At 49.4% G+C, this 14,154-nt stretch overlaps 2 protein-coding genes across 3 annotated transcripts in view; one reads left to right on the forward strand and one right to left on the reverse strand.

The window, feature by feature from the left end:
- Positions 1-206, reverse strand: part of MRPL21 (mitochondrial ribosomal protein L21) — a 35,193-nt gene extending 34,987 nt beyond the window's left edge. Inside the window, exon 1 of one of the 2 annotated variants that reach the window (XM_075928336.1) lies at positions 59-206. In XM_075928336.1, coding sequence (XP_075784451.1) covers positions 59-116 — 58 coding nt within the window. In that variant the 5' untranslated portion in view covers positions 117-206. The remainder of the gene's footprint in view (positions 1-58) is intronic. The other variant, XM_075928337.1, reaches the window with a different exon arrangement.
- The window catches only part of IGHMBP2 (immunoglobulin mu DNA binding protein 2), an 83,342-nt gene continuing 69,325 nt past the window's right edge, over positions 138-14,154 (forward strand). Inside the window, exons 1-4 of the mRNA XM_075928333.1 lie at positions 138-271; positions 7,619-7,788; positions 9,288-9,480; positions 10,692-10,789. Of these exons, the coding sequence (XP_075784448.1) occupies positions 195-271; positions 7,619-7,788; positions 9,288-9,480; positions 10,692-10,789 (538 nt within the window). The 5' untranslated portion in view covers positions 138-194. The remainder of the gene's footprint in view (positions 272-7,618; positions 7,789-9,287; positions 9,481-10,691; positions 10,790-14,154) is intronic.

Genomic DNA, 14,154 nt, shown 5'->3' on the forward strand with positions numbered 1-14,154 from the left:
CGGGTTAGCGCCCCCCCGGCAAAGGCCCAGAGAGCCCGGGCCCGCCAGCGGGTCTCACCTGCCGCCCGCCGCCGCCCGGCGCCCAGGAGCCGCCCGCAGGCCGCCGCCGCCATCATCCCGCCGGAGCCGGAAGCCGGGGAGCCGTGGGGAGGGCGCACCGGGCCGGCCGGGAACGCGGCGGCGGCAGGAGGCCCATGGCGGTGCCGCGCTTCGTGTCCCGGCAGCTGGAGCTGCTGCAGCAGGAGCGGGAGGCTGAGATCGCCGAGGCCAGGTACCGGCGGGGAGCCCCCCCGTAACACCCCTGCGGGGAGCCAGCCGCCCCCCCCCCGTAACACTCCTGCGGGGAGCCAGCCGCTCCCCCCCGTAACACTCCTGCGGGGAGCCAGCCGCCCCCCCCCCGTAACACCCCTGCGGGGAGCCAGCCGCCCCCCCCCCCGTAACACCCCTGCGGGGAGCCAGCCGCCCCCCCCCCGTAACACCCCTGCGGGGAGCCAGCCGCCCTCCCCCCGTAACACCCCTGCGGGGAGCCAGCCGCCCCCCCCCCGTAACACCCCTGCGGGGAGCCAGCCGCCCCCCCCCCGTAACACCCCTGCGGGGAGCCAGCCGCCCCCCCCCGTAACACCCCTGCGGGGAGCCAGCCGCCCCCCCCGTAACACCCCTGCGGGGAGCCAGCCGCTCCCCCCCGTAACACTCCTGCGGGGAGCCAGCCGCTCCCCCCCGTAACACTCCTGCGGGGAGCCAGCCGCCCCCCCCCCGTAACACCCCTGCGGGGAGCCAGCCGCCCCCCCCCCGTAACACCCCTGCGGGGAGCCAGCCGCCCCCCCCGTAACACCCCTGCGGGGAGCCAGCCGCCCCCCCCCCGTAACACCCCTGCGGGGAGCCAGCCGCCCCCCCCCGTAACACTCCTGCGGGGAGCCAGCCGCCCCCCCCCCGTAACACTCCTGCGGGGAGCCAGCCGCCCCCCCCCGTAACACTCCTGCGGGAAGCCAGCCGCCCCCCCCCCGTAACACCCCTGCGGGGAGCCAGCCGCCCCCCCCCCCCGTAACACTCCTGCGGGGAGCCAGCCGCTCCCCCCCGTAACACTCCTGCGGGGAGCCAGCCGCTCCCCCCTGTAACACTCCTGCGGGGAGCCAGCCGCCCCCCCCCCCGTAACACTCCTGCGGGGAGCCAGCCGCCCCCCCCCCGTAACACTCCTGCGGGGAGCCAGCCGCCCCCCCCCCGTAACACTCCTGCGGGGAGCCAGCTGCCCCCCCCCCCGTAACACTCCTGCGGGAAGCCAGCAGCCGCCCGTAAGGGCACCCAGGGACCCCTGTTGTGACCCATCTCCGGGCACGCACCTCTCTGTGAAATCTAGGGCCCTTGCTATCCCATACAACAGGCAGCCCCACCTCATCCCTGTGGGGACCCCCATCCCAGCGAGATTCAGGATACGCCCCTCTGGGGACCCCCTTATCCTCTCTTGCAGCCTGATCGCCCCACAGTGTCTCCTCCCCCCCCCCACCTACCTTATTAGCTACTTGGGACCTTAGATGTCCCCCGCCTCCCCAAGTCTCAACCATTTGGTCCTGCAGCTCTCCCTCTGCAGCGCCCCAGACGTGGGTGCATCCCAGCACTTCCATATTATAACAATTCGTGCTTGCCGCCCAGAAGGGTGTAGACAGGAGCCGCAGGTATCAGCCCTGATATTACACTCGCTCAGCACAGTCCATTATGAAATATGATTATTTTATTTAAAGTAGACAGTTTTTTTATGTTGCAAACTTTTAAATGTGTGACGTTGCGACTTAAATAGTTTTCTTTCAGCTTAGTTTTGTGTGCTTGATTTGTCAGCATGTAAATATTTGTATGTTAAATACAGGCCGTCCTTGCTATAAGTCCAAGATACGTTCCAAAAGACTCGGACTTATAGCGAAAAAGCTTAAAGTGGGTAATTTTTTTCCTGCGGCTGACTTCCATCTGTGCAAATTGGTGTGTGTGGTTTTTTTTGGTACGACTTGAGTGGGGAATGGGAGGACTTACACATCAGTTCCTACAAAGCGTCAATGACATTAGTGCAGAATGGATGTATACTGGGGTGACTTATAGTGGGACGCCCTGTACTAGGGCAGTAGTTTTCCAACTTTTTCTCTCATGATCCAGTTGAAGAAAACTGTTGGTGCTCAGGATTCAACATAATTTGGTTAGAGTGTGGGCTCTGCAGTGGGGCTGATGAGGGCTTTGAGGTGTAGGAGGGGGTTCCAGCTGTGGAGGGGCACAGTCAGGGCTGGGATAGGAGGGGCTTTCCTTGAATGGCTCCTGCTCAGCAGTGCAGCAGGGGTGCTAAGGCAGTTTCCTGCCTCTCCTGGCACCGCAGACCAGCAGCAGGTTCCCCGCCAATGGGAGTGTGGAGCTAGTGCTCAGGGCAGGTTTAGTGCAGGAGCTCTGTGAGCTGTCCCCTCACCACCACCACCACCACCTAGAGCCGAGCCTATTGCCAGCTGCTTCTGTGGTACCTCACAGTCTGCAGTGCCAGGACAGGCAGGTAGCTGCCTTAGCACATACACGCACCCGGGTCACCTGATCCCCCTGCAGCAATGAGACTCAGTGCCTGACATTCTGCGACCCATGGTTTGAAAACCGCTGCCTTAGAGCAGTGTAACTTATTTTCCTTCTCTTACGAGAATAAACGGTGCTAGTACAAGGCACCTTTATATTGCTCTATCTGAACTAGAAGGTCTGTGCTGATTTAACTATAGTGATGTAGGTAATGTGGTTAGTGTTTACACAAACCCATACTAACTCACTGCACTCCTCTTGCAAGAGGAGCAGGAAAGGAGTGTGTCTCTGAGAGTGACTGAGGCCTGTTTACACTTAAGTTTTGCTGGTGTTATTATGTCTGTAGGAATTGGAGGGAGGCGGAAATTACCCCTTAACTGACATAGCTATGCTGGCAAAAGCTTTAGGACTGGTCTATATTAGGAATTTACATCGCTATAACTAAGTCTTTCAGGGGTGTAAAAAATCCACAGTGGTACCACTGTAGCATTTTAATAGTAGACGCAAGCCTGGTCTAAACTAAAAAAATCAGGTTTGCTTAACTACATTGCAGGAGTGTGAGAAATCAGTGGAAAAATTCTTCAGTTGACCTCTAGGGAATGTGAATTACCAATGTTAACAGGAGAACTCTTGTCAGCATAAGGGGTGTCTACACTTAAGTTCGATTGCAATGCATCTGCAATGCTTCACATGTATAGCTATACTGACAGAGTCTTTGTAGTGTAGATAAGGCCAGAGGCTTATTGCCCTCTGGGGCAATACCCGCATGCCTAAAGACACAATTTAGCCTTTATTCTGTACGCCCATGACTACACTACTACAGAAAGTCGACCTAAGATATGCAAGTCCAGCTATGTGAATAAAATAGCTGGAGTCGATGTACTTTAGGTTGAATTTCTGTGCAGCGTTAATGAGAGAAACTTGCCTTACTCTTCTCATCCAGGGTAGAATACAGATCTGGACTACAGCGCAATCTGCAGTCGATTTGGTGGGTCTTTACTAGACCCACTAAATCAACTTCCAATTGATTGATCTCAGAGCATGGATCCCTGCTGTGATATAGATACAGCCTGAGTTTTCCAAAGCTTGCTTGCCAGTCGTCCCACTCAATCCCACACATTTTCAATTCCAAATTAGGGCTATACGTAGGTTACTGTACTGATTTGTACTGACATAGTCAAATTGTTACAATCCCATAAGTGTTGAGGCTGTAATACTGGTATTAAGGTGGATGTATTGGTATAGCTTACTTCTGGAAAAAATAAACCAGTATCACTAAAGTAATGCTAAAACTGTGTCTAGATGAGTCCTATATTCTATTTTTTTGTTGAGGTCTCTTTTTCCACTCCTGCAAGAACCTCCTCCCCCCATTCTTCTGCCTCTGATACAGAAGCAGCAGTGTGGAGAGGGGCAGAGAGAACCAGTACTTGCAGGGAAGCACTGGGGAGAGACCTTGCATGTAACTGTGAAGGTTAACTGATGAGATCAATCCATGAGATGCCAGTGTAACCTCTATCTCATGGAGCTTGCTCCCCCACCCGTTTCCCCCGCAAACAGGGGCTGCTGCTGCCCCCAGGGATGGCAGGAGGCTCCCTGGGAGTGGGGTTTGGAGCCAGGAGCGCACTAGCTGCTAGGCCCACCGCTGAAGGGGAGCATATTAGTAACCGTGTAACTGCTAAGAATTGTTGTGGTTACACGATTACTAAAATAACCGATTTCTAACATCCCTAGTCGCAGATGGTTCTGGGTACATGTCGCCAACCTCTCAATGCACTTATCTCCTCCCTACTGCCTTGCTTGAAAGCAAAGGCAAACAATTGTTTTGTGCCTTTTTTTCCTGGCTATCCATGCAGATACCATAGCATGCCAAGCATTGACCCCAGTCAACTGCAAACTGCTGTGGCAAGTATTGCAAACACCTCGTGTGTTATGCAGTGGTTTGTCTAGAGCCTACCCAGGAGCCCCTTGTGCAAGGAAGAACGTGAGGACGCCATGCACACAGATGTGCAGGGACACACTGAATGGAGCAATTCGCATATGCTGGGGGCAGCTGGGCATATTTACCCAATGGAACGCCAAATCTCCTCCTGAGAAACAAGCAACTAACATGGATTCCCAAACTGGGGGAGCGTGAAGAAATTCCAGAGAGAGCACGCGGCGACCCAGACAGACACACACCCATCAATCCCACCCCAAGTTTTGCTGCTATTTTCTTGGGAGGGTGGGTGTGAGGGTTTCTCAAAAATCAAAAAGGGGGTATGATGCAGAAAAGTTTGGGAACCACTAAGCTAAGGGGTGATGACAGAACAGTGGTTGCAAAACTTTTGAATGTGTAAGGTCACCTTTATGGAACTTTGTGAGTTGCTTTTCTCTGCCCTGGAGTACAAGCAATACCACTCTGACAGTGGAGAAGCTAGTGGTCATAGCCCTGTGGAAGCTCGCACATGCCAGACTGCTACCGATCAATCAGGAATCAATCTGAAGTGGGTAAATCTACAGTGGGGGCTGCTGTGATCCAAGTAGCAAGGATAATCATTACCCTTCTGCTAGGAAGGACAGTGACTCTGGGGAGAGTGCAGGACATATTGGATAGCTTTGCTGCAATGGCGTTTTCTAACTGTGGTGCGATAGCTGGAACACAAATCCCTATCTTGGCACCACACCACCTGGCCAAAAAGTACATCAACCACAAGGGGTGCTTCTCCATGGTGTTGCAGGTGCTGGTGGATCGCAAGGGCCATTTAACCAACATCAACATAGAATGTTGGGAAAGGTGCATGACACATGCATCTTTGAGAATGCTGGTCTCTCCAGAAAACTACAAGTGGGAACTTCTTTAGCAGATCAGAACATTACCATTAGAGACGTTGAAATGCCAGTAGTCGTCCTTGGAGACTCTGCCTACCCCTTGCTCCTATGGCTCATGAAGCCGTACACAGCCATCTGGACAGCTGTAAGGGGCAATTCATCCATAGGCTGAGCAACTGTGGAATGGTGGTAGAATTTACCTTTGGCCATTTAAAAGAAAGCTGGCAAAGTTTGTTGACTAGGTTAGAGCTCAGTGAAGGCAGTATTCCCATTGTTGTTGCTACTTGCTGTGTGCTGCGTAATATCTGTGAAAGTAAGATGGGAAAGTTTCTGGTGGGGTAGAGTTGGGGGGTCAAGGCAGATCACTTGGCAGCCAACTATGAGCAGCTACACACCAGGACCATACGGAGAGCACTTTGAAGTGGTGCATCAGAGAGCCTTTTAAACCATTTTCATGAATGACCAGACAATGATGTTTCAGAGGGGTAGCCGAGTTTGTCTGGAACTGGAAAAACTTAAAAACAACAAATAGTCTAGCAGCACCTTAGAGTCAACAAAACATATAGATGCTATCATGAGCCTTTGTGGGTACAACCCACTTCCCTGAGAATTGAATTAAAAGCTTCCTGGGCCTTCTCCCTCATTCTAGGATGTCTGGGAGAGGAGGATATGAAACTTGGGGAGGAAAGCAGATGGTGTATCAATGGATGCAGGGGGGTCTTTATGCTCCAGCTGCTTTTCCTCCACTTCTACCAGGTGCCTCATCAGCTCTGTTTGCTCCTGCATAAACCTGAATATCTCAACCTGCATCTTACGCTTGTGTTCCCTGCATGCTTTTCTGTCCTGTTTGGTGTGGATGACCTCTAACAGTTTGCTTCCGTGCATTCGGTTGTGCCTGTCAGTGCAGGCAGATTGCATGAGCTCGTTAAACATTTTTTCCGGTGTACATTTTTTTTCACCTTCTAATTTGTGAAGGCCTAATTGCTGGAGGAGGATGGGTAAGTAGCAGACTGATGGTTCCAGCTGCATTAGGGCACTGGGGAAGGGGGGAACCAAGGGTAGATTTTAGAGAAGATGCATTGTGAAAAACAGAACGTTAACTCTTTTAAAGTGAATGAAGTATTGTGTAATACAAAGGACATGTGCTATGTACATGGTGAAATTTTGCATTTTAATATGCATGCTTATCTATAAGGTATAATAGGTGGCAGAGTGCTGGGCAAGTGAACTTGTTTTGCTGGCAGGCATGGTAAGCAACACATTAGCAGGGCTCTTTTGCTTCCAGTTTGAAAATGGAGATTGTTATTCATGCATTTGCATTTGCAAATGGATGGCCATGTCTGCCAAGGCCCCTCCTCCCACACAGCTTGCTTGCAGATTGCAGCCTTCCATGCCACATTAACCTAAATGTGGGTGCAGCAGTTTGGGGCTGGAGGAGCTCCCATGTGAAGAGTCAGCGCATGGTCAGCCTCCCTCCCACACGTATGTCTGTTCTCCTGGATGATCCCTTCGAGTCCATCGCAGAACGGGGGGCAAAGCTGGAATCATGATTTGTTGGGGATGAACAAACAGAGGTGAATTGCCTCAGTGCGATCAATTATAGAATTTCCCCCCATTTCACTCAAGTTGCCATGTGCTATATCAGTCTTCACCGAATCAATGAGCATGACAGAGAACAGATGCTGTATGAATGTGGCTAGAAGCTGGGACCTTACGCTGCCCTGCTTTGTGCTGCAATGATGCCAGACCACTTACTGCTGGTTTGGCGTGGGAAGGTGTCCTACCGTGGAGGATGGAATAAGGCAGCCTTACCCAGAAACCTTGTGAGAAGGATTGCAGAGCACCTTGATGAGAACTTTGTACAGATGTGCCGGGAGGATTCCTGCTCCATCTCCAGACATGCAAAGAAACTTTTCCAGGGAGTTCCCCACTGTGTAGGCAGACTGGCTGCCACTGTATCCCAATTGCCTCTCCGTGGTGGGGGCAGGGCCTCAGTGGAAGGGGCGGGGTTGTAGGTGGGGCTGGGGATCTGCTGCTCCCAGCCCTGGCTGCACCGACCACCCATGCACATTGGGTGTGAGATGCCTCCCAGAGTCCAAGAATGTTGAATTGAGCAGCACTGTGTCTGCACTGGGGATGTAAACAGGTAACCTGTTAAACGGTTACCCGTAAGCATCACCCTTAATGGCCCTAGGATGCTCTTTCAGTGTGTTAATGTATGATTTAGTATTATCTCCTTGCAAACATCTGTAGTGCCTCTGTGTGTGTTTTCCAGGGCCTGGAGAGAAAGCATCTTCCTGAAAGAACTCCAGCGCAAAGGTGTCTGCTTGCTCAAACTGCAGGTAGCCAGTCAAAGAACTGGGCTCTATGGACGACTGCTTGTAACATTTCAGCCTAGAAAATACAATCCAGATGCAGAGCTGCCCTGTAACAGCTTTGGGCCTGGTATGTAACATTTCCATTGATGATAAGGCAAGGAGTTCCACAGGTTGACAGTGCACTCTGTGGGGGAAAAAATATTTCCTCTTGTTTGCTTTAAACCTGCTGCCTATTAATTTCATTGGATGCCCCCTAGTTCTTGTGTTATGAGAAGGAGTAAATAACACTTCCTTATTAACTCTCCCATACCAGTCATGATTTTATAGACCTCTATTAGATCCTCCCTTAATTGTCTCTTTTCCAAGTGGAAAAGTCCCAGTGTTGTTAATCTCTCCTCATATGGCAGCTCTTCTATACCCCTCATCAGTTTTGTTGAGTTTTAAGCATGCTCCCCCTGCTTCTTGGAGAGTTCAAGGAGGTGTCCCCCCGTTGTCCCAGTAGGGTGGCGTAGCTGTGCTGTCCTTGTTGCACGGCTGTACCTCCATGGCATGGTCTACTCCAGAGGCAGCAGATCTAGTGACTTAAACTGTGTCATGGGAGCACAGATGTTTTTCTGATCACAACCCTGCTTTTTTAGTGTTATTTTAAAGATGGACATTAGGGTTTTGTTTAAGTTTTTATCTTTAGTAGCCTGACTCCAACCCTCAGAAGGACTTTTGAAATTAAAATGATTTGGCAAAAATTTGTGTCTTGCCATGAGGGCAAAAAAATGGCATATATCAATACTGTTAAAAAAGGAATGACACTGTTGTGGTAAATTATAAGTACAGAATCATTTAAAAGTAGGATTTATTTGGTAATATTAACTAGAACTTCTTGGAGCTCGTGATTCAAAAATAAAATTTTAGATGGACTTGAGATAGCAGTTGCAGCTGAGTAGTTTTCTTGGCAAACGTTCCTCTTGTTAAACCGCCATTTCATAATTAAGCCGAGTAGTTTGATCAGCAGAGGCCCATCTCTAAGCTAAAATGAAAAATGAATGGCTATTTCATCTGAATGTCAGGTCTCATTTATTCGTTTCTCAGCCCTAACAACTGACATACACCAGAGCTGTAATTTGGAAAGAACACGATGTCATGTCCTTTCAGTCATTGTGAAGATTGAAGTTCAGAGAAACACGTTACTTTCCCTTCCCTCTCCCCCCGCTAGTCTTATAACTGCACATCAATTCCCTGAGTGCCGTCTCTGGGAGAGCACTTTTTTGCTCCTCTACAGCACAGCAGCCAGCATGAATTGAAGTTCAGTGCAGTTGGTTGGGGAATTGCTAGTGCCTGCAATAACGAATCAATATGTTAGGAGGAGGAATGAAAGAGGAGGTGAAAGGCAAGAGGAAAGGGAAGAGGTATGTGGCTGGGTGGTTGCACTAAGGAGCATCTCTCTGTCGTCTAAGAGAAAGAGAGGACAAAAGCTGATTTCAATGGGCTGTGCTGATTTGTGGTAGCTGGGGACAGATTCACCGTCTCCTCAGAAGGTCCCCTCTTACGATCTCATCTTTGTTGGCTTGTGAACAGCATGTGGCCTGTTGTGCCCTGAGGTTTGTTCTCTCCTATGGCTTGTTTTTGCAGGTGACATTGTGGGTCTTTATGAATCTGCTGGTCAGGGCGATCCACTTTCCACAGGAATTGTGACCCACATAACCCCCAAATTGGTTACCGTTGCCTTTGAGGAGTCTCGAGATGGCCTGTTGAGCTTGGACCAAGAGAATTCTTACCGCCTGCTGAAGCTAGCCAATGATGTTACCTACAAGAGGCTGAAAAAGTAAGCTGCTGCCTACTTTCCATGTCACTCACCCCCTCAGACAACTCCCCTGGCTCCTCATTCAGTTCGAGATCCAGTTCAAAACTGCTTTGCTTTTTTAGGAAACGCCCCAGGCATTTGCCTTATTTTACCTCACTGATTTGATTCCTCTCTCCCTGCATTGCCACATGCCCTCACAATCCTTCTGTACTGTCTTGCCCCGGGGTGGGCAGTAAAATGGTGGTGGTTTGCCAGGGTTAGCCCCAGGTGGGCTGCCATTGCTATATTTACTCGAGCCTCTGCAGGTATGGGCAATTGCAGCTCCCATTGGCTGCGGATTGCCATTCCTGATCAATGGCAGCTGCGGGAAGCGGCACAGACTGAGACACTGCTTTCCATAGTTCCTATTGGGTGGAAATGATGATCGCACCCAACGGGAGCTTCAATTTTCTGTTCCTGTGGAGGCTCAGGTAAATATAGCAGTGGCGGCCCACCAGGGGCTAACCCTGGGGAACTGGATACAGCCTGTGGACCAGTATTTGCCTGCCCCAGTCTTGCCTTTACTGACAGGAGAGCTTCTCTGCTACAGCTTCTGCTGCAAGGAACTTTCCCGCAGCCTCCTTCCACGTGGTTCTTTCCATCTTGTTTTTAGATCTCCTCTGAAAACCTGTCCTTTTCTTCTCCATTTACCATATAACTTTCTTTATCTGTCGTTGTATAACTCTGTGATTAGATTTATCTCTATGAAACATTTTTGGATGCAGTTTCTGTGAGAGAGACTGTGCAAAATAATTCTGGGCTACACCTTGTGAGGTAGTACTTCAGTGAGTGCCATCGAGGTCTTAGTTGCACAGTTTGCATTGTTCAAGGAACTTGTATGTGTAACACTCCAGCCACTGAAATTGTTCCCGGTTAGTATTAGGAGCTCTGATATCTGCTTACACTATAACTCGTGACATTTTTAGAGTGCAAAGTTTATTCACATGCCAAATTTCAGTGTGGCTATTGGGAGGCGCAAATCTCGAAGAGGACAGTTTCCAGCTTGAAAACCAAACTGATGAACTGATTCAGATTTGAACGTTGTGACTTGGGTTAGTGTTGGGATTGTTAGGCACTAAGAGTCCCCTATTGGGGAGGGAACGTAACTGTTGTTGACCAGGGTTTCTAGCTAGTCAGGAGTGGCTGAAGGAATCCCCTTTAATTTTGCAATTTTTATATCTCTTCTTTGACAGAGCTTTAAACACACTAAATCAGTATCTCTCTGGTCCAGCATGCAGTCTTATTGACGTCCTTTTCTTTTCTTCTGAACCAAGTGCTCCCAGTGAAACAAGTAAGAACTCTTATTTCTCTTTCTAAAAGTGGATATAATGCTGATGGAGGGCGATGGGTTGATAGATCTGGAGACTGAATTCCTCTGCCCACAAATCAGATTAAGGAACTTGCCCAGGGTCACAGAAGAAGTCTGGGGCCAAGCCAGGGATAGAATCAATTTTTCCTTAGTTCCAGTCCAGCATCCTATTCACTAGCTTATCATTCCTTACCCATTTTATAGTGTCCCAGCACGTTGTTTGAGAACTATGCTGTCCCTGTTTCCCCTTCTTCTTCTATACACAGGCTGAGGTCCTGTTTGTTTGTCCTTCATGCCATACTTCCTTGCGCAGCTATGTTTTCTTTCATTTTGAGTACTTAGATTGTTTGTATATGAGCATCCCACATGAGCCAACATTTTTCCCCCTCACACAGACTCTCATTCATGCTTTTTAACTGTACCTCGGAGTAGATTTTCCGTGTAATACACCGTGAATGAAGAATAGCATTAATCTGAATCGTGCGGCTACATAGCCCAAGTATTGTGCTTAAACAGAAGCACATCCCAGTGCCTTTGCCTTAGACTTTTGGTTATTCAAAGCCATGGTGTGTCAGTTTTTTATATTAAATAAATGCATGAATTTCATCCTGGTTTGGATTTGTCATTAACTTTGCATTTCCTGCATTTTGGCCAAACCACCTCATGCGGTTTTAAAAAAATTATCTCTGAATTGCCCAGATGTGCAGTAGAGACAGTGCAGATTTTTTTTTTTTTCAATCCCAGTTATTGAGTACAGGTTGCAACTCTAAAATCTGGGATTATCTGGTCTGGCAACAAACTTGGTCTGGTATGACCATGGATGTTTCAGGATCAGAGAGCCCTGGCGTGCTGCAGGGTGGTGGAGGCCCGGGAGCTGGCGTGTGGCCCATTTGGGCTTCAAGGGGGAGCGAGAGTTGTGCGGCTCATCTGGACTGCAAGGGGGGGCAGAAAGCCAGCGCGCTGCTCATCGGGGCAGGGGAGGGTCTGTGAGCTGGTGCATGGCTCAGTTGGGCTATGAGGGAGCCATGAGCTGGCGCACGGTTCAGTTGGACTGCAAGGGGGTGGGCAGGGAGCTGATGTGCAGCTCAGCTGGGCTGGGAAGGGGCAGCAAGGGGGCTGGAGCATCAGCGCGGGTTCACCAATGCTGAGGGACCCTGGGCCTTGGCGGCTGGATCCAGGCAAGCTGGGGGGCCACATCTGGTCTATAGGTTCCCCACTCCTGCTTCAAAACACCCAACCACAGTGACAAGCAAAGAATGTCTTCCATTTATATCTCCAGTATGCACGCTTCCTGCACTGAGCTGGCTTTGGGTAATAACGATCTTACTTTTATAGCACTGGTGATATGCATCCTTCACTCCCATTGACACAAAAAGTTAAGGGTGCTTGGCACCTGGCTGGGTCAGCCCAAAAATCATTTAGGCCTGAAAAAGAGGACTCCAGCAGCAGTGTTTTCTAACAGTGTTTTGGGGCATTAGTTCAGGAGCAGCTTGGTGAAGAGCTCCTCCTACTGAATCCTGGATCCTACTTCCTTATATCGAGAGCCTGCAGACTGTGCAATGACTCCCAGCGGAGCTGCAGTCGCTGTCTTTATTTTGTGGGTATCACTCATGGCCTGTGTCTGTAGAGCTCTGCGAAGAATGCCAAACATACGTCTTAATTTATTTATTTTGCCTAAGCAGGAAAAACAAATCTTTTCCAGTCTTAAAAACGACACGGCTCCCCCGCGGAGACATTTCCAGTCTAGTTTATTAGTGTCCATGGAAGGAGACTAGACATTGTGGAAGAAGACTAGACATTATCTTTAGAGAGGAGGAGCAGCAGCAGTGCAGAGCAAGGCTGACTCTGCAAGTGACACTCACCATTGGGACTGAGCTCGATAACGTGCCATCTAGGCTTAAACCAGTGTGGAGGAGGAAAGGATGACAGGAGGCAATGAGGCAGAAATGAACAAACAAGCGTTCTGCTCTGTGGGTCTGAGCCAAAGCTCATTGCAGTCGCTTGAAAGACTCGCATCAGTTTCATTAGGCTTTGACTCAGGCCCAGAGAGAAAGTGAAGCTGGAAGGCGAAGTGCAGTGTACAAGACTTGCTCCTCTAGCTTTAGAATTCTCTCTCTTTTTCATGGGGAGAGAGAGCCCAGAACTTTGTAGACTTAAGTATAACACTGACAAGATCCCTGTCTTGTCTTCTCTGATCACTAGATCATCAGGCCCCATGGAGTTTCCCTTGCATTTTAGCTTGGATATGGATAAGAGTCTTCAAACAGCAAAGGAAACGTGCAAATGGAGGAATTATTTTTTTTAAAGTATCTAGGGAGAATTCTATATTGCACATTTGTGCTTTCTGACACATGACTGGGAAAATGTTATAGCATTTCCTTCCTTTTTTCGGATAAAGCAGAGCAATTCCTTTAAGGACCAAAATTACTACTTTTGTGAATCAGACGATGCAATTATCTACAAGAATAAATGCATCAAAGATGCTTCATGTGATAATGCTGAGGCTGAAACTGTGGTCTACCTTGGGCGTAGATACCAAGCGCACCACAGCAATGTGGGGAGAGCCTAGGTAGGAAGAATGATGTAGAAAAAATGTAGCTAAGAGGCAGAACTGTGCAAATGGGAAGAGTAACTTATACTTAATGTGAAGGATGAAGAATGGACTCCAAGGAGGGGATTCAAGAAGAAAGACGTGGTCAGAATAGTGGGAGAGGGAGATGATTTTTGACTGCAGAATTCTAATTAGACAGAATAGATAAGAATTGAGATGCAAGGAGGTCAGGGAACAGGAGAACCCAGGGACAAAGATGTTAAATGGCCAACGAATGCAACAAGGTTTGATTAGGGATGGAGCTGTAAGTGGGAATGAGAGGTGTAAAGCCTAAGAAGCTATATAATCTGCTATATAGTTTAGAGAGTTTGTATATCTGTGTGTCCATCCACCCGTGAGTCCGTTTGTCCAAGAACTCCTCCTAAAAAGCTAAGACCACTAAATTTGGTAGGCAACTACTTCTTTTAACTTAAAGCAAGGTTAGGGATTGTTTGTGCCAGGACAATAGGATGTGCCTGGAATGCAATTGTTTCACATCAGACACAAAGGGAGGGGGGTGATAGCAGGGACAGTTATATTCACAAATAACCGTGGGGGAAAGCCACTGGCTAGCAGCACGGCCCCTGCCGCCCCAGGTACTCCCGGGAAGTAGTTGCCCACTATGCCCCCGCTGCTCTGGGCTGGCCCTGGGGAGAAGATGGTGGGCCACCACTCCCACTCCCCCACAAACTCTGAGCAACAAAAGTACTGATGACGTAAGTGCTAGTATAGACACGGCCTTAAAGTAATTCACAGC

The sequence above is a fragment of the Pelodiscus sinensis genome, chromosome 4 (assembly GCF_049634645.1).
Source record: "Pelodiscus sinensis isolate JC-2024 chromosome 4, ASM4963464v1, whole genome shotgun sequence".
NCBI lineage: Eukaryota > Metazoa > Chordata > Testudines > Trionychidae > Pelodiscus > Pelodiscus sinensis.